Genomic DNA, 18598 nt, shown 5'->3' with positions numbered 1-18598 from the left:
AACAAACAGCAGGATGGGCCCATCTCAGCCTCGGGCACTCATTAAAACAACAGTTATGTTCTTAAAATCTTCTGCTGTCCTTCTTGCAGACTGAGAGGTGCCTGAACACAGCACATCGACCCTGACTGTTTAGCGAGGACTTCCATTGTGACTGACCTGAGCTTTAGAGAGCAGTGAGCAGTCAAGATGACTCATATGATACAAGACAAAAATCGTAAAACATAACAAATGGGTTCAGCATGTAAGTGCATTGTGCTGTTATGCTTTTAAAAAGGAAAAGAAAAGATGTTTACTCATTCAGACAACAGGGTTGTTTCGACCTTGTGCATATTCCTTGGGTAAAAAAAAAAAATACAGTGTGACAAAAATAATACAGTGTGATGTTCATACCTTCTTTTCCCATTTTCATCTCTCACACTCATTACCTCTATTATATAGTACAATGCAATTTCCACCTCATTTCATGTTTGAATGCTAATAGCAGCTGTACATATTGCAGTATTTTTTTTTTCTTCCCCTCATCTGATTTTCCCACCCGAGATAAGTCAGCTCAATTGAAAATACGGAATACTGCCAGGCTCAATTTGCACTGTAATTCCCTGTGCAGCACAGAAAAGAGCATAACAGGTAGAGATGACATCCAGTGCAGAGTCTAGTTCATGTCACAACATTAGTGCTGCTTGCTGCATAGTTTTAATTCCTGCAACGGCGACGCCGAAATGAAATTTTCTTCCGTAAACAGTACACAACTTTCCTATTTATCGCTAGAGTTTCACTAGTCCATCCACTTCCACGAGCACGTGTTTGTGAGACTGGACTCTAATAAAGTGTTACGCAAAACTACACTGGCAAAATTCAATATGGAACTCAGTACTCAGTTTAAAGATATTTCGGAATGGCATCTTTAATAACGCAGCCTTGTTTTTAGTTATTATCCCAGGATTATTATGTGAAATTTATGATGTACTGTATAAACCTGTGATGAAAATAATTCCTCCTGTATTTAACTGAAGATCAGAGAGCAGAGAGAAAAATTCTGAGTGAGTGTCAAAGACTTATATGTAAAAGTATACTCGATTTTCAAGCATTACAGTTCGCTCAGGTTAAAAAGTGGCACAACTTAAAAAACACATAATTTTAAGTGCAAATAATAAATAATAATGAAGGGCAAAATGCAACAAAAAAAAGACACTATAAGAAAAATTAACTGTGGCATAGTAAACAACAATAATTTTATATGCAGACCTAATAAATAAATTGGTGTGTGTGCTCTATGTGAAGCGTATACAGTGGCTTGCATAAGTATTCACCCCCTTTCCACATTGTGTAGGATTACAATAGATAAATAGATTTAATCAAAATAATCTATCTATCTATCTATCTATCTATCTATCTATCTATCTATCTATCTATCTATCTATCTATCTAGATAGATAGAGAGAGAGAGAGAGAGAGAGAGAGAGAAAGAGAGGTTTCCTATTCTGAAATGCCTCTTAGTATCACTTATTAATCTTCGAAATTCAATATTTTCAATAATATTTTATTTCAATTATACAACGTGCTGAAACATAACCTTGCAGAAAGAATTGTACATTCGTCTTTGTTAAATGACGTCATGTTTATTATTAACCTTATCCATTTATTATTAACCTTATATTATGTGGCGTATCCCCTGTAGAATCGTCTGTTATTGTTGAAACGATAACAGTCTATTTATTAATTTACAATTGGCACTACAGTCAGAGTTTAAACCCTGCTTCCTGTACAGTATATTCCCACAGTACTGATTTTGTTTCAGTCTACTCTGATTAAAATGGTATTTTTGGATCTTATTCCTCACTGAGGCCATATGAATGAGGTCCTTATTGTTATTGTTATTAGTATAAGTTATTATTATTATCTCATGTGACATTTCTTTGAGCGGTGAACCTGATATTCAGAATTCACTTCATATGTGAAATGAGGAGTGACTCATTCGGCCCCCTAACCTTCCCATCATCTGATCCTGACACTTCTATACAAACCGTTAGCGTTTAAAGAATGTGGAAAATCACAGCTCTTCGAACTCTGCCTGTGTGTTTTGGAGTGTAATTGGTGTGTGTGAGAGTGTGTTTGTGTTGCTCCGCCATGGTTCCTTTTAGCTGCGTTTGATCTGGTGTTTTGTCTCTGCGGCTCGTTCGAAGCCTGGCGTGCCTCACAGCTGGAGCAGCACAGCAGAGATGTGAGTGCTCTTCCTTTTTCACTCCCACCTCCTCCTCATCGCTCCTTTCCACTCTTCCCTCTTGAGCTTGGGGCTTCCGGCCTCCGCCGTGCCTCTGCCGTACCACTCTGAGCCTCCCTGCCGAGGTCACCATAGCCTGGGTCAAACAGGAAAAATAACCCCACCACACACACACTGCTTACTGTCAAATGGTCCAATTTCTCTCTCTCTTTCCGTTGCTGTGGATCTGTGCCATTTCTTCCTGCTGTGTGAAAGTGCTGCACCTGACAACATAGGCCAGGCCCCAAGGTCATCCCTCCAGCTCCCAGGTGAAGATTCAGAACAGTCAGCTCCTCCAGGGCCAGTGTGTTCTGGCAAAAACAAAGTATGCACACAAAAGCACGGTGTTCTGCATGGGAACGGAGCAAACATATTGTCAATATCACGCAAAAACACCATCTTACTAGTGTGGAGATTGTACTGTGGCTTGCAGTAGTATTCATCCTTCTGAACCTTTCCACATTGTGTAGACTTACAACCAGGGATTAGAATGGATTTAACTGGGATTGTGCGTCATAAATATACACAAAATGACCCATAACCCTAAAGGGTGTTATAAGGTTATCCCTAATATAGAACATCCTGTAGAGCAAATCCATTATTTAAAAAGCACTCCATGCCTCCAAAATGAGGCAGTCCACTAAAGGTCAGTGATGGGGTAAAAGAGGGATTAGTCATATAGAACATACCAGGAGGTCAGAGGTAACTCTGGAGGAGATGGAGAGATCCATAAGTCATACAGAAGAAGCTCTGCATAGGATAACAATAGACCAAGCACTCTACAAAGCTGGGCTTTAATGGTAGAGTTTAGAAATTTATACGAAATCCCATTTGGAGTTGAATGGCAGCAAAGCTCAGCAAACATGCTGAAAATGGTGCAGATGAAACAAAACTGAACATTATGACCCTAGCAAAAAATTGAAGCATTATGTGGAGCTGCATGTTGAGCATTATGGAGGTGGTTAACCATGAGAGTTAACCTTGGCCTTCTGGCTGCTTCTCTGAATAATGCCCTCTTACACCAAACACTGACATTTGGTGGGTGGAGTCATGATTGTAGCATAACCTTTGCATTTATTATTAATTTATTTAATGGTGAAGTTCAAAGTTCATTAAAAGGGATATTTAGTATCCAAATTCTAATCAATACTTTTCATAATTTTGTCTTGTTTGTTTAGATATGTTCTAGCTTAGACATGGCCTTCCAGGACCAGCTGAAATCACACGACTAATTGCACAAACACGACTCCATTGCGTGACTCCTGGTGACAACATGTTGCATCAGAACTCATTTAGAAGTTCCACAGCGATGGTATGCAGGCACAGCTTTCACGTTAATTTATTTGCAAATAATTATGCAAACTTTAATGAACCCCACAGTGGCTTGTGTAGTCAGGGGAGGTGAATACTTATGCCACTGTATAATACAAAGGACAGGCACACAGGAGATACAGCAACCCTGGCCTTGCTCAGATAGCGAATGCAGACACACACACAAAAGCACAGATGTAAGTACGCTCTCCCAGCAACAAGTGACCCTCTGACCTTGCTTTTTCTATCTGTGTCCTCGTCTGTCTCCAGGCATGAAGTGCTGCGCGCCTGACGCACCAGTAATCCAATGCAAAAGAGATCATCTGGCCAGCATGATTGAGCTAAATGCTTCGCAACCAGCTATCTGTTTCCATGAATGGCGTAAGCACAGAGAGTGTGCCTTTTTAAACGATTTTCCTACGTTCCCCTCCAGCCATATAATCGAATTGTACATATAGCACCTGTTAGTTAATACACAAAATAACCTGAACACAACGTATAGACTAAACGTCTAGTCTATCTGTATAGCAGCGTGGGTTAAACAGATAAATGAATTAAAAATGAGAATAAAATCAAGACCGCCAGGCTTGTATCAAGCATATAATCAGAGCTGTCAACTTTCCAGCATACTGAAGGTCAGTGTTTATTTCAGCCAAGCAAAGATTGAGACGTTTGTAAAAAATAACAATAATGCAATGTTCATAAGCATCTGCAACCTTTTCACTCTGGATGGAATGAGGAGATAACCTTCTGCTTCGGGATCCACATCTCCCACAAGTCTTATCTTTTCCAGGGGAAAAAGGAGAGACCATGGAGGAAATGGCAGAGCTTTGCCTCTCCCTCATGATTCTGACAGACGTCTGGGAATGAACGTTAAAGTTGAGCCAACAGTTAATATCGGAACTGGAGTTCCTGTTTGAAGAGATGATGTCTAAAATATGATTATCAATACTAACCATCTAACCAACTAATATTATGTGTATGAACCCAACATCAGTCATTCATTTGTTCATTTATTCATCTTCAGTCAGCATTTTATCTGTCTTACAGGTGAATTCACCCCGGATGGGATGCCAGCCATTGCAGAGCACCACACACACCTTTACACACACACATTGATGCTAGAATCATCAATCAATCTATCTGCATGTTTTTTGGACAGTGGGAAGAAACCAGAGAACCCAGAGCAAACCCATATGAACACACAGCAAACCAGAGTCATGTCTTTAAACATTTTTTTTAAACATTTATTCATTTAGCAGACTCTTTTATCCCAGGTGACTTACAAATGAGGAAAAACAAGCGAAGGGATTACATGTAGCGCTAACTGAGCGCTAAAGAAGCATAGTGAACAGAGTAAAGGTGTAAGAGCTAGCGTGAGTGAAGATTTTTTTGTTGTTGTTGAAGAAGATTGGGGTTAAAAACAGAAAGCACACTTTACTACCATTTTGTGAAAACCGGCTAGCTAACGCCTAGAATAACAAGTGATAGGTTGCTAGCTTGTTAGGGAATAGCTCGTGAGAACAATAGCTTCTAGACTTTCAAGATCATCACCGAAGTCAAGATAGAACCAGGGACCTTGAAGCTGTGAGGCAGTGATGCTACTGCTGCTTCACCTTTTTGTTGTTGTTGAAGCTACTTGACTTTTTATTGTCATTCTATGACATTTCTCTTGTTGCTTAGTGTGTTATAAAATAAATATGACCTGAAAGCATGGCTAAGATTACACTGGATTTGAAGTCATAAGATGCTGTCTCATGTACAGTGAGTTATCATTTGAACATTAGCCATAAAAATATAAATGGCGGAAAAGGGATTTCTTTTCAGGGTTCGAGTTTGCTCATGTCTCCAGCGCCCTCTAGTGGTAATAATTATTAATTCTCAATTCAACTCGAGTCAACTCGTCAATTTGGAGTTTATTTATTTATATAACAATAAATAAATAAAATTTATTAAAATTAAAATTTAGTAAAATTCCTATTACATTTTAAGGAAATTGAAGGGATATATTAGGCAGCAAGTAAACAGTCAGTTCTTGAAGTGGACGTGTTGAAAGCAGGAAAAAATGGCCAAGCACAAGGATCTGAGTGATTTTGACAAGGTCTAAATTGTAATGGCTAGATAACTGAGTTAGAGCATCTCCAGGTCTTGTGAGGTGTTCCAGGGGTGCAGTGGTTCAAATCTAACAAAAATGGAGCTCCAAGTAAGCACAACTGGTGAATCAGAGACATGGGCATCATGGGCATTCTCATTGATGTGTGTGATGAAAGTAGAGACACCCTAGATAAAATGTTACTCCGGTAAAAATAGTCCTTAATTTGAATCTCTGCTTGAGTTAAAGTACTTGTTACCAAATGTAAAGTAAAAAAAAGTACTCCATTTATCCTAGCATTAACGTTGTCATTTTTTGTAATTAACTATTCATTTCATGTGAGAAGAATCTGTCACTCTACTCACAGACGCATATAATACACAGTCTTAGAAATGATCACGATTTATTATAATATCAGTAGGGACAGATGTGGTATAATGTAATGGAGTAGAAAGTAAGATATATTACTTCAAAATGTAGTGGAGTGAAAGTAAAAGTCTCCAAAAATTGTATAGTACAGTAACAAATTACATTTACTTCACCATCATTGAGCACAAAGTGCTAAAAAAATGTTAATGCTGGTTGTGATAGAAAGGGCTCAGAACATACAGCTTGCATGTTCAGTGTGCAAAGTGAAAAAACAAAGCAAAACATGTATGCCTCCATGAGTGTGAGCTCATATAAAGCTACTTATTACACAGTTACAGTGGTTCTGGTTCTGTTCTATTATAATGACCTTCAGACATTCATGCAACATTTTGGACTGAAACTGCAGTACGATTGTATGATTTTTGATACATGAACCTCCTGCAATATCCAAAACAGCTGACCTCCCTAATACAGGGTCACTCTAAAATCTCATTAGATGGTAACCTCTAGCAAAAGTCGAGCATGAAATCCTTTAGACTTAATTTGGTTTGAGACTCAAACTTCTGCACCTCCAGAATCGATGGTTAGGTTCCGTTGCAGATGACAACGTCAAAAAGTAAACGCAAGAATAAGTTGATACTTAAAGATTTTTAATTTCAAGAGCAATAACAACACCTAACAGATTCCATCATAAATCCACATATATTTACGTGTAAATATATTTAAACATATTTATTTATATTTAAACAAATTTAAACATATTTAAAACATTTAAACACCCCCCCAGCCACACACAAATATGTATCTATCTATCTATCTATCTATCTATCTATCTATCTATCTATCTATCTATCTATCTATCTATCTATCTATCTATCTATCAGGCATGACATTATGACCACTGACAGTTGAAGTGAATAACACTGATGATCTCCTCATCATGGCTCCTGTTAGTGGGTGGGATATATTAGGCAGGAAGTGAACATTTCGTCCTCAAAGTTAATGTGTTAGAAGCAGGAAAAATGGGCAAGTGTAAGGATTTGAGTGAGTTTGACGAAGGGCCAAATTGTGATGGCTAGATGACTGGATCAGAGCATCTCCAAAACTGCAGCTCTTGTGGGGTGTTCCCGGTCTGCAGTGGTCAGTATCTATCAAAAGTGGTCCAAGGAAGGAACAGTGGTGACCCGGCGACAGGATCATGGGCGGCCAAGGTTCATTGATGCGCGTAGGGAGCGAAGGCAGGCCCGTGTGATCTGATCCAACAGACGGGCTACTGTTGCTCAAATTACTGAAGAAGTTAATGCTGGTTCTGATAGAAAGGTGTCAGAATACACAGTGCATGACGGGTCAGGGCTGTTTTGGCATGCAACATAATATTAGGCAGATGGTCATAATGTTATGCCTGGTAGGGGTATGTCATAAATAATGGCAAAATTAACAGTCAGACACTTAAAACATTGCACGCATGCTACATTTCTACTCAGTTACTGAAACTTTATGTCTTTGCTGCAACAAAAATCATGCTCAGGCTTGTGCTTCTGGTTGAATAAAAGTGGTGTGCTGCAGAATTATAACCAGTAGGGGGCAGCACAAGCGCATTTAATTGCGCATTTAATTTCGTATATTTTGAACCCAGTTCTGGTTGTGAAGAAACGGGACGTGTGCTCAAGATTGTAGCTTAAATGGAAATACTGGTTATGCGCATAATAAAGCAGTACTGAATATAAAACCCAGAGGAGAAAATAGAGGAATTTGGTCACTACACTATAGAGGCCTTTTTTTTTACATTTATTGTATTGTGTTGTATTTTACTGTATTTATTTATATTTATATCTATTTATTTATTTATCATTCTATATTTTCATCCCTTCTACTTTGAGGTGTATTTACACTCAATCATAGAGGAAGTCTATCACTTTCACTAACCTGTCCTCTACCATCTAACTGACACACACACACACTCAGTATATATATATATATATATATATGATCTCTGGTGTAACTCTGAGAGAAATTTACATTTAAACAGATTAAAAAGTGTTAAAAATGTGTGATTAATAAGTGCCCTGTGATAAAATGTTTATTTATTTATTTATTTATTTGTCTGTCTCTGGAAGGAGACTCCAGTGTCAACATCTTTAAGCTTCCTGACATAGGAACATCTTCTAAAAACGAGTATTGAGGTTTCTCAATAAGCTGCATTTTATTATTTTGTCTTAATAATTTCAAGAGATAGAAAAAGAGAGGCTGGTGAGTGAACGATTAATTTATGGGACAATATAAATTATCTTGTTCCTGTTTCCTTCATAAAAATAAATGTGACAAAAAACCAAAAACAAAGTATGACGTGTCATTGCTGTGGTATAATAGGATTTAAACACTTTGGGGTAAGCAGTGTCTGGAAAATAATTAACCTCACATTAGGCCACGTGGCACGGTCCTGTCACTGATTCACAGTAAGGTAAATAGCTGACACTTTAAATCAAGCAAGCTGAAGTTATAATCAGTGATTTTAGCATAAGTTCACTGAGGCTGGGTGTCAAAATTTATAATTATACTTTTAATTTTAAAATTTTGTCATTTTTATTGTATATTTTTATATTTCTGGAAAGCTGCTTTGAGACAATGTTATACAATTAACACTGAAAAATGAAATAAAATTGTATTGAATCTGAATACTTTCAGTATTTACTCCAAAGTCAAAGCTCTTAAACAGGTGTTGAGACTGACAGGTGAGTAAAGAAAAATGTACTATATACACACACACACACACCGATTCAGGCATAACATTATGACCACTGACAAGTGAAGTGAATAACACTGATGATCTCCTCATCATGGCACCTGTTAGTGGGTGGGATATATTAGACAGCAAGTGAACATTTCGTCCTCAAAGTTGATGTGTTAGAAGCAGGAAAAATGGGCAAGCGTAAGGATTTGAGAGAGTCCAAATTGTCATGGCTAGATGACTGGATCAGAGCATCTCCAAAACTGCAGCTATTGTGGGGTGTTCCTGGTCTGCAGTGGTCAGTATCTATCAAAAGTGGTCCAAGGAAGGAACAGTGGTGAACCGGCGACAGGGTCATGGGCGGCCAAGGCTCAGTGATGCACGTGGGGAGCGAAGGCTGGCCCGTGTGATCCGATCCAACAAATTGATCAAATTGCTAAGAAGTTAATGCTGGTTCTGATAGAAAGGTGTCAGAATACACAGTGCATGACGGGTGACAATATTATGCAGGTGGTCATAAAGTTATGCCTGGTGGGTATATATATATATATATATATATATATATATATATATATATATATATATATATACACACTACCAGTCAAAAGTTTGGACACACCTTCTAATTCCATGGTCTTTCCTGATGTCTATTTCTTTCTACATCTGTTCAAAGGACAATAATCTCATTTGAACAGTTGATATTGAGATATGTCTGCTACTGATGCTCTGTAAAGCCTTCATAACAGCTCTAATCTGAGGTGCTGTTAATTGGTGATTTCTGAGGCTGGTAACTCTAAATGAACTTCTCCTCTGCAGCAGAGGTCAGTTTTGGTCTTGCTTTACTGGGATGGTCTTCATGTGAGCCAGTTTCATCATGGTGCTTGATGGGTTTTGCAAATGCACTTGACAATACTGTTCTTGCAAGAACTATTCCAGAACACCTGACCTTCGTGTCTTAAAATAACAACCGACTGTTTTTTGTTGTCGTTACATATGGATTACTTAAGTCCATGTGTGTTATTTCATAGTTTTGAAATCTCCAGTATTGTTCTAGAATGTAGAAAATAAATCCCTAAACAAAAAACACTGAATTAGAAGGTGTGTCCAAACATATATATACATATATATATTCTGTGCTGATGATGTTCTTCATAATTAAATGATAGCATTAGGATAAAGTCAGGACCTCACTGGATGCACTTAAGAGACTTTTGAACATTATTTGTTTGCCAGATTTATTGTAATCACACTTCTGTTACTTTTCCAGTTGGGAGACTTAAGCGCAGGAAGGGAGAAAAACAGGGATGTTTCGAAGGTTGTTATGATTCTTATTTGCAAGTGAGAACATCTATAAAAAGCAATTTATTTTCTTTAAAGAATTCTGTAAATCCAAGCAGTTCATTAGTTGACTACCAGAACACTATTTGATTTTATTTCTGAATTTGTTTTCCTTAAAGCAGCCTTTCTACTTTCTGAGTAGAGTAATAAAGATCACTGAATAAACACATGAATATAAAGCTCTATCTGTAACATGTGGACTCTAACATTTTCTATACTCAACAGAGTTTAAGAATGAATAAAAAGATAAAACCATGAGGGCCTCATGGGAGTGTTTTAAGCGTTGTGAGGTTCTGCATGTTACCAGCTACAGAAGACAAATCTCATCGTAGTACAGCGGTCGTATCAGTACCGTGAGCGACGTGAAAGCACTCCAGATCGGCGACACGCTCTCATACCAGACTCTTCAGCTGAAAAACAACATAGCTGCATCTTGCAATGGAAAGAATGATAAGAGTTCACTAAGCCAACCCTGTATATCAGATCTGCATGCGAACAAGTACATTCATTTCCATTTATAGTATTCATTTTATAGACATACTTCTTCGGCACAGGAATATGTTCACTATATGCACAAGAAAACACATTTACACGGATGGATTTTTTTTCTTTCAGCTCTTATAAATGAAGAGAAGGTTCAAGTTGCTTATGTCATTTATTAAACACATATGGCTTAGTATAAATAAAGCAGACAAATATCTCAATACAGTTTTGCAACATGTCAGGCAAAAGGTGCTACACGCCCACTACATTTTGCAAGGCGATAAAGATCTGCTGATGAGATTTTGTTAATGAGAGCAGAACAGAAGAATGATTAAAAATGAGTAATGAAGATGCTTTCGAAACAGACAGGAAGAACATTCCTGTTAGTCAGGACTACTAGTAAGATCCAAATGCTGAATGGGAGTGCCTTGTCTTACGGACATGCCTTTCCCAGCAGTGACACATCAAATGCAGATCCAAACACAACACCGTAAGTCTGCTGTGCAATGCTGATACAGAGGATAAACAACCCCTGCAGGCAGGAAATTAGCTGTTAAGAGATGATGCAGCTCAGGTAGATTTGCCATGAAGGTGTTACGTGTTACGTAGTGTACATGTGCAGCCTGACGTGCTTTATGGACACACCACTGAGCATTGCATCATGGGAGCGTGTGGGTGATCACCTTGAGTCTGTCAGTGACTCAGAGCATGTCAGGGGTGGACACAGCAGACAGGTCGAGAAAGACTACAAGTGAATAAGAGAAGAAAGATGAAAGATGAAGATCAAATTAAACGACAAAGGGTGTGAGATTAAATAACATGCGTTTTTTTTTAGTGGACTGTGTGCATCTTATAAGAAATGAAAGAACACAAAGCAGATAAGAGAAAGGTACATAACGGATCAGTACAAAATATACCTTCCAGTGTATCAAAATACAAATCTCTATAGAAAACAGATCTGCTGACTCGTCAAATGTTCAGTGCATCCAGACTGCACAGAAAACAGTCCATTAACACTATTCTATAATGCAGGGGTGTCAAACATGCGTACAAAATTCATTAGTGTCTTAAATGAAAATTGTATTGTGTAAAGTGGAAGACCGAAATAAAAAGAACTAGGCTAGATTGTGCCAATGATATGTCATTTATCATTAGCAAGATTCCTCTTGCGCGTCTCTCCTCTGTTCACATATCAGGCATAACATTATGACCACCTGCCTAGTATTGTGTTGCTCCCCCTTTTGCTGCCAAAACAGCCCTGACCCGTCGAGGCATGGACTCCACTAGATCCCTGAAGGTGTGCTGTAGTATCTGGCACCAGTTTGACACCCCTGATATAATGTACTGAAGATGAAAATGATCTGTGCCTCTCCAGTACATTTTATGATACATTTTAAAATGAAACGTATCTTCAGATATAAATGTGTGTGATTCTGAGCATGCCACGTGCCACACTCTTAAATCTGTGCGTCTACAATGCTCTCTGAATTCCCTCTAGCCTATAAAGCTCAAAGTTAGCTAATAAAACATGGCAGTATGTGAGCACATAACAGTCTTGTGTCTGTGATAAATAACAAAACTTCAACCATGCTGTGTGTGTGTGTGTGTGTTCAGTTGTTCCATTATATTCAGCAGTGAAGTTTGAAAAAGTTGAAATTCATGAACCATGGACGAGAAGGAAGTTGCATTGTGAGAATAAAGCAGATCTACCAGACGTTTGACTCTCATGATGAGATGTGTAAACATTCGGTATCAGTAAGTGGAATGTGAGGATGGTTCAAACGATAACACCCCGGTGTTTGGCTTGGCAGGTTCATTGCACGAGACCAAAAGCAGATCCAGGTCAGTTTTGTGTCAGTAAACTTGCAGCAAACGCACACAGTAATTACTTTAGATTCAAAGTTATTGTACAAATCATGCAGAAAACATTACTCCCAATCCTACACGAGTAAAATCCCAGGCAGCTCACGCATTAAAGTGCTTTAATTTCAATTTTTTCCCTTTTACCCTTCCTTTTTCTACCATTCTGAGAACTTTTGTAACGTGAGAACAGCAAAGAAATAGTTCCAAGACCAACTGTTCAATTCCCAGTATTCAGGCAAAAGGAAATTTATGAGCAGCAGTCATCTCAAGGTTTATACAGCATGTCAAGTGAACAAAATGTTCACATCCTAGTCAAAAATATTGTTCTTCTCAGCTAACCATCAGTTTTTAGAGTGCTGGAACATTTATTTTTTCAATAATATATGTTAAATAATAAAAACGTTAACCCAGCGGGCTACGTGAGGAACCCACGGCCCAGGTGCTGCTCGAGCCACTGCTGCAGGAGCTGCAGGTTCAGTGATCCGGTTTCGGCATGCATCTGAAGCAGGATTTCATAGAGTGCCACGAGCAGGGGCAACCCCACACTTAGCAGCTCATACAAAATGGTGTAGTCATCTGCGTTTTCCCTGAGGTGCCGGCCCAGAGCCTGAACTTTCCCACCCAGCCAGGTACGAACACGACGAGGCGTGGCACACACTGCCCGGCTCACGTGCACTGGCCAGAGCAGGCTTCTCTTCAGCACAGAGGACAAAGTACCTGAAGACGACGCGGAGCTGCTGCCGCTCTCAGCTGGATTTGGAGATGCGCTTCTTTCTGTGGTGTTTTCTGATGGCTGGGAAATGTAATATGAAATGTTGTCAGGATTATTCAAATATGTATAAGAGCGAAGCATTATGACAGGTAATACGGTGAAAGTTTACCATCTCTTGCTCCAAAATCCTGCTGCGCTTTATAGCACATTTACGCTGAGAGAAATGGAGCTTGCAGTACAGCTTTCCTGTGACCGGAAAAAGAACCACTTTATAGACAGCATCGGGAAAGAGGAGTGTAGGTCTGGCACAAAAGCCAAACGCAACATGCTAGCTACGTGTCAACGTACCCTGCTCCGAGTCGAAAGCTTGTGCGCCCTGACATAAAGGAGCGCTACAGGTATCACAGCGGAAACACTCTCTGTGGAAGAACAGGCCCTCTGCGCTCAGGCGTTCCACCACATACACCCTCTTCTTGCACGCATAGCACACATCACCCGAGCTCTGGGGGAATTCCCTCCGCAAGGAACCCTGGGAAAGAGAAGAAAAAACACATCCAAGTCAGATCGGAATCAGTCTAGCAAGGTATTTGGATGGGTGTCCAGAATGCAGGCTGCTGCTGTGGGAAAGATCATGTTGAACAAATTACGTGACCTCAGACTTTCTTCCTCACTTTACAAAAAAACAAAAAGGATTACTGAAATATTGACGTGTTTAAATAATGAGTTTGAGGAGATGTATGACCCAGAAAAGTAATTCTACGGCACATCATGTGCTAAAATCACACTATGTAACTAGACGAGGACTCCAAAGAGTCCCAAAGATCTCTTACAATCTTGGAGCAGAAAATTCCTTCAACATTTATTTGGCCAGCGTTTGCAAGACATTTGAACCAAATCGATACTGAGTATGTGTGTACGAAATGCTGGCTCGTATCAGACTTGAGGTGTTTTCCAATCTGATACGGGGCACATCTTCTCTTAAAGCGTACTATATCTTAATCTGGCAACAGAAAGTTGGCTCAGTTTGTAGAATGTCAGTATCATTTATGAGTATGAGTGCAGAGCAATGCCACTATCTGGATCTGTATTTGGATTTAAGCTGAAGTGGATGTTGCCTAAAGCTGAAGGTTTTTAGTAAACATGAATCGCTATGCCCCTGGAAACACTGGAAAACCCCAGAGGCAGAAAGGCCGGCAGTGTCAGAATGATGTCTGAATTCTCCTCACACCATCAAACAAGTTCATAATTGGTCTCAAATAGAGTTTTATTTAATCCTGCTGATGCAGTTGATATCTTTGTTCCTGTCTGTGATATATTCTAACAAATTTCCATTTTTTAAAATTATGACCAGACAAGCAGTCTACTTTAAGCCACTAGGCAGTTGTTAAAGATTTTCATGTTAATCCCAGTCCCAATAAAGAGCAGATGTAGATGTAAGATGTTGACTTAACCTGATGCCATCTGGACCTTTCTGGCAAGCTTTTAGGGAAAAAACTAGACTAGAATCGGAGTTATCTGTATTTGTAATCATTTCAAACTAATTTTGATCAATCGGAGAAATGCGTTCATATTTGGTTATATTAGATTAGATTAAATAGATTCAACTTTAAGAATTAAATGCATTATGCAGCACATCCTGTATGTAAAGTGTACTAGCATATTTAAATGTTTGCTTAGCATAGCTTGTTCTGGACTAGCCATGGTCTATGGACTATGGACTATCAGCTGCTATCATTTTCGTACGCCAACTATATTTAACATATCGGAATTTTCTTTGTAATACTCTTTGACATGGCTAGCGTAGCTCTTTAATCTCACTTTTTAGTTATCCCTGGCAGGCTGGTGATCTAGTGAAACTAGTTTCAGCTAAAATGAATTGATGGTAGCTGTATTTCTGTACAACATTAAGGTCAGAGAGTTCCTGTGCCAAAGTAGTGCTGTGGATGTAAATAAGGGCTTGTGTGTGTTTGTGTGAATGACTTGTTGCTTAGTAGCCATGAGTATTTTCTGTTGGATAGTGTTGGTTGTTAAGCATGTGTGGACAGCACTACTGGATACAGCTCACTTGGTTACTGACTGTTATATTGACGAAATATTAAGGAGGAAGATGCGCATGCAAACATTTCATGTGGAAGGTCCATGCAGTACGGCCCAATCTTGTAATTCATTGCATTAAGGTTGAGCCACTGATTCACATTAAACAACAACAAAAAAAAGTTTAGATTACCGCTAAACAGTATACACACTAAGACTATTACTGCCCTAATGAAACGAGACATAGTTTTGTTCTGCGCTGTCTTGATTTGATTCGTGTCGGTTTTCGAATAAACTAAATGCCTCATCAGCTATTACGCACACGTGACAGATGGCTCACTGAATGTCAACAAAGTTGAGAACGCTTGTGTCTGAGCACAAAAACTCTCTACTGATGGGTGACTACCAACAAAAGAATGTTGTTTTAATAAGGTGTTAAGCCACCAGAGCAGCTTCAATGTGCCTCGACATGTATTCTGTTTTATAAGCATGAGGAACTGTGCTGGAGCAATGAACCTAAAGATATTGCCTCAGTTGGTGTTTTGATGATGGTGTTGAAAAGTGCTGTCTAACATGTCACTCCACATTATCCAATAGCAGATCTGGTATGTGTGACGCCTATAAAATATGATTTACATCATCCTCATACTTGTGAAACCATTCCCCTCTTTGTATCTGCGTATATACTCAGGCTATATATAAGTCATACATGATGCAGGAAAAATAATCATGTGTATTATTATATACTGTATATAGTAAATTATAGTATTAATATATTAGAGTAGAGAGATTTTTCATCATTCTAGCAATATACAAATATACAGTAGAGCAGAATTACTGTAAATTCTGTAAATAAATGACTGTATAGACTGCAGTCAACTCAGTCTATGAGCTCGGAGATGTTAGCTCTGCACACTACGTGTCTTACCGGTGAGGATAAACAGGTGTCTTTGGGCCTGTGATCATTCTCATAGAGAGTAAGCAGCCTCTCGGCCCGAGCTTCTACCACCAGAGACACTTTCCCAACAGTGCGCTAACAAGCAGATGGCAGGAAAAGGCAGGAGAAAAAAAAATGGAAAGTGGGAAGAAAGAAAGATATTTCAAGAAGGTGGAAGAAATGTGAAGGGGGAAGAAAAAAAAACACAGCAGACAAGATGCCTCACTTGTTCTGTATTTGTACCCTTTGACAGTTGCTTATTTATGCTGTACAGGCCTCAGAAAATACAGACTGCATGTTCCTCAATAAACAAACCGTATTACTCAGCAATCTTGCGGTATTTTGAATATCTGGAGTATTTTACCAGAAAGGTTTCTTTATTGAGGTACAGTTATGTAATGAGCGCCTCGTTTCTGTATGGCTCATGAATCTCCCAGAAGGCTGAAAGATAAAACAGGTTTCTATCGGAAATGAAAAGTGTTTCGGGTCAGACATCTGGTAGGGGAGGAGTGGACTGTGAGAAATGTGTTCTCTGTTCTCAGTGCGGTCAGCCAAATGTTTCAGAGCTTGCTGTGTGCTCTTCTGGTTTGGTCTAATTACCCAAACTACAAGGGCGGAGCAGACTGCACCACAATAGAGCACCACTAGGGCCAGGAGTCCACTCAATAACACAAAACCATGCTGTTACTCCAAACCAAGGTCAAAGCAAGCACAGCCACTGACTAACATGCACTTGAGAGTATGGAAAAACAGGCATCAGATACATATGGCCAAAAGTTTGTGGACACCAGATCATCACAACCATATGATCTTTCTGAACATTCCCTTCCAGATTTAGCCTTCTTTTGCTGTTATAATAACCTCCACTCTTCTGGGAAGGCTTTACATTAGATTTTGGAGCATGGCTGTGGGGATTGGATTTGCCCATTCAGCTTAAAGGCCAGTAGTGAAAACAGTCACAGATGTAGGATATGTGTTTAGTGGGGATGAGTTCAGGGCTCTGTGCAGGACACTCAAATCATATCTTCATGCTGCTTGATTAGTGTAAAGGGGCAGTGACATGCTGGAACAGGTCTGGGCCTTTTATTTCCAGTGAAGGGAAATACAGCATTCAGACACATACCATATAGTTGTTTGCTTCCAACTTTGTGGCAACAGTTTGGGGAAGAAACATGTTAGTGTGATGGTCAGATATCCACAAACCTTTGGCCTTACCGACTGAGGCACTTGTTTAGTTTTCTTCTGTTCGTCAAATTAATCATGACTAAAATGACGACACACTCAAGTGTTGCTACACTAAAAGCTGTAGATGCTTTAAATCCTATGAAGCATACAGTTTCTTCTGTATATCTTCATCCTAAATAATTTAGCGTAATGCATTTGCGCTTTCACATTTTATCCGTTGTCTTACGATGCAAGATGTCACCTGTGAAAACTCACCACGTGTGAGTTACTCTGTTTTTCTCCTTGAGTATCTCTTTTAGAAAGCAGAGGTTTGCTGGTTTCAGAAAACAACAAATGACAAAAGAAGGCCAAAGGGGAAATGAAAACGGGTTGAATAAAGATACATTTCAGATGTTACAACAGATATAAAGGACACACAGTATGAAACACTGATGAGAGAGAAACTACCTGGATGAGAATGAACAGGAGGAAGTAGCAGAACATTGTGGCGAAGGTAAAAATGAGCTGGAATGAGGAAGGTTGATTTCAGTCTGTTAAAAGCAGATAAAAGCAGAGAAGTAAGCAGAGGAAGCAGAGATGGAACATGTGAAGTCGAAGATTATATACCGATCAAGTGGATGGCTTTTAGTCGCTAGTATATTATTAGTATTTATAATAAAGGCCAGGCACTGTTCAGTATTATTAGAAAGCATGATTATTTGCTGAAATAAGGGACCCACTTCAAGTCATGACTGGACACAATCAGTAAAATAACACACAGACACTTACAGAGTACACATAAAACAATACCTTCTTAAATGTCTTTATATTATCTGCTATCCAATGAGGCATCTCTGTTTCTTTTTCACAGGTGCTCCTATTACTACTTAACTGAAACCACACACGAAAAGAAATTTCAACAGTTATATTCTCAAATGAGCAAAAAAATCGCATACAACAGCTCTGTTTCCTTGATCGTGGCTCATGCACAAAAATAAAATGTAAGGCATGTGGTAATGTGTTACAGAGCGTCAAGGGTCAAATTAATTCATTAATTAATTAACTGGATTGGTGCCATCCAGTCAAACCTTTTCCTCCAAATAACTTTAAGAACAAAAAAAATTAGGGCATAAATGAGTACTGTTGAATTCTCAGTTGTGATTGGTCAGATATGTCTGTAGCTATGACCAGTCAGTTATGTTATGGTCTGTAACTGTAGTCTAACCCTAGAGCAAGCTAGAATTCAAGTCACAGGGTTCTAGTAACACACCTATCGTTATAGTTTATACATTATCGTTTCTATAGTG

At 39.0% G+C, this 18598-nt stretch overlaps 1 protein-coding gene across 6 annotated transcripts in view; it reads right to left on the bottom strand.

Annotated features, from left to right (window-relative positions):
* Window positions 1-10734: 10734 nt before the first annotated feature.
* Window positions 10735-18598, bottom strand: part of mical2a (microtubule associated monooxygenase, calponin and LIM domain containing 2a) — a 51998-nt gene continuing 44134 nt past the window's right edge. For 3 of the 6 annotated variants that reach the window (XM_058400808.1, XM_058400809.1, XM_058400810.1), the window contains 3 exons: window positions 13505-13685; window positions 13326-13402; window positions 10735-13237 (listed from right to left, as the gene is read on the bottom strand). In XM_058400808.1, coding sequence (XP_058256791.1) covers window positions 12860-13237; window positions 13326-13402; window positions 13505-13685 — 636 coding nt within the window. In that variant the 3' untranslated portion in view covers window positions 10735-12859. Of the gene's footprint in view, window positions 13238-13325; window positions 13403-13504; window positions 13686-16118; window positions 16224-17567; window positions 17626-17759; window positions 17843-18101; window positions 18183-18598 lie in introns of all 6 variants that reach the window. The other 3 variants (XM_058400805.1, XM_058400807.1, XM_058400806.1) reach the window with 2 other exon arrangements.

The sequence above is a fragment of the Hemibagrus wyckioides genome, linkage group LG10 (assembly GCF_019097595.1).
Source record: "Hemibagrus wyckioides isolate EC202008001 linkage group LG10, SWU_Hwy_1.0, whole genome shotgun sequence".
NCBI classification, from domain to species: domain Eukaryota; kingdom Metazoa; phylum Chordata; class Actinopteri; order Siluriformes; family Bagridae; genus Hemibagrus; species Hemibagrus wyckioides.
Note: the sequence above shows the minus strand (reverse complement) of the source record. Positions and strands in the feature narration are given on the sequence as shown.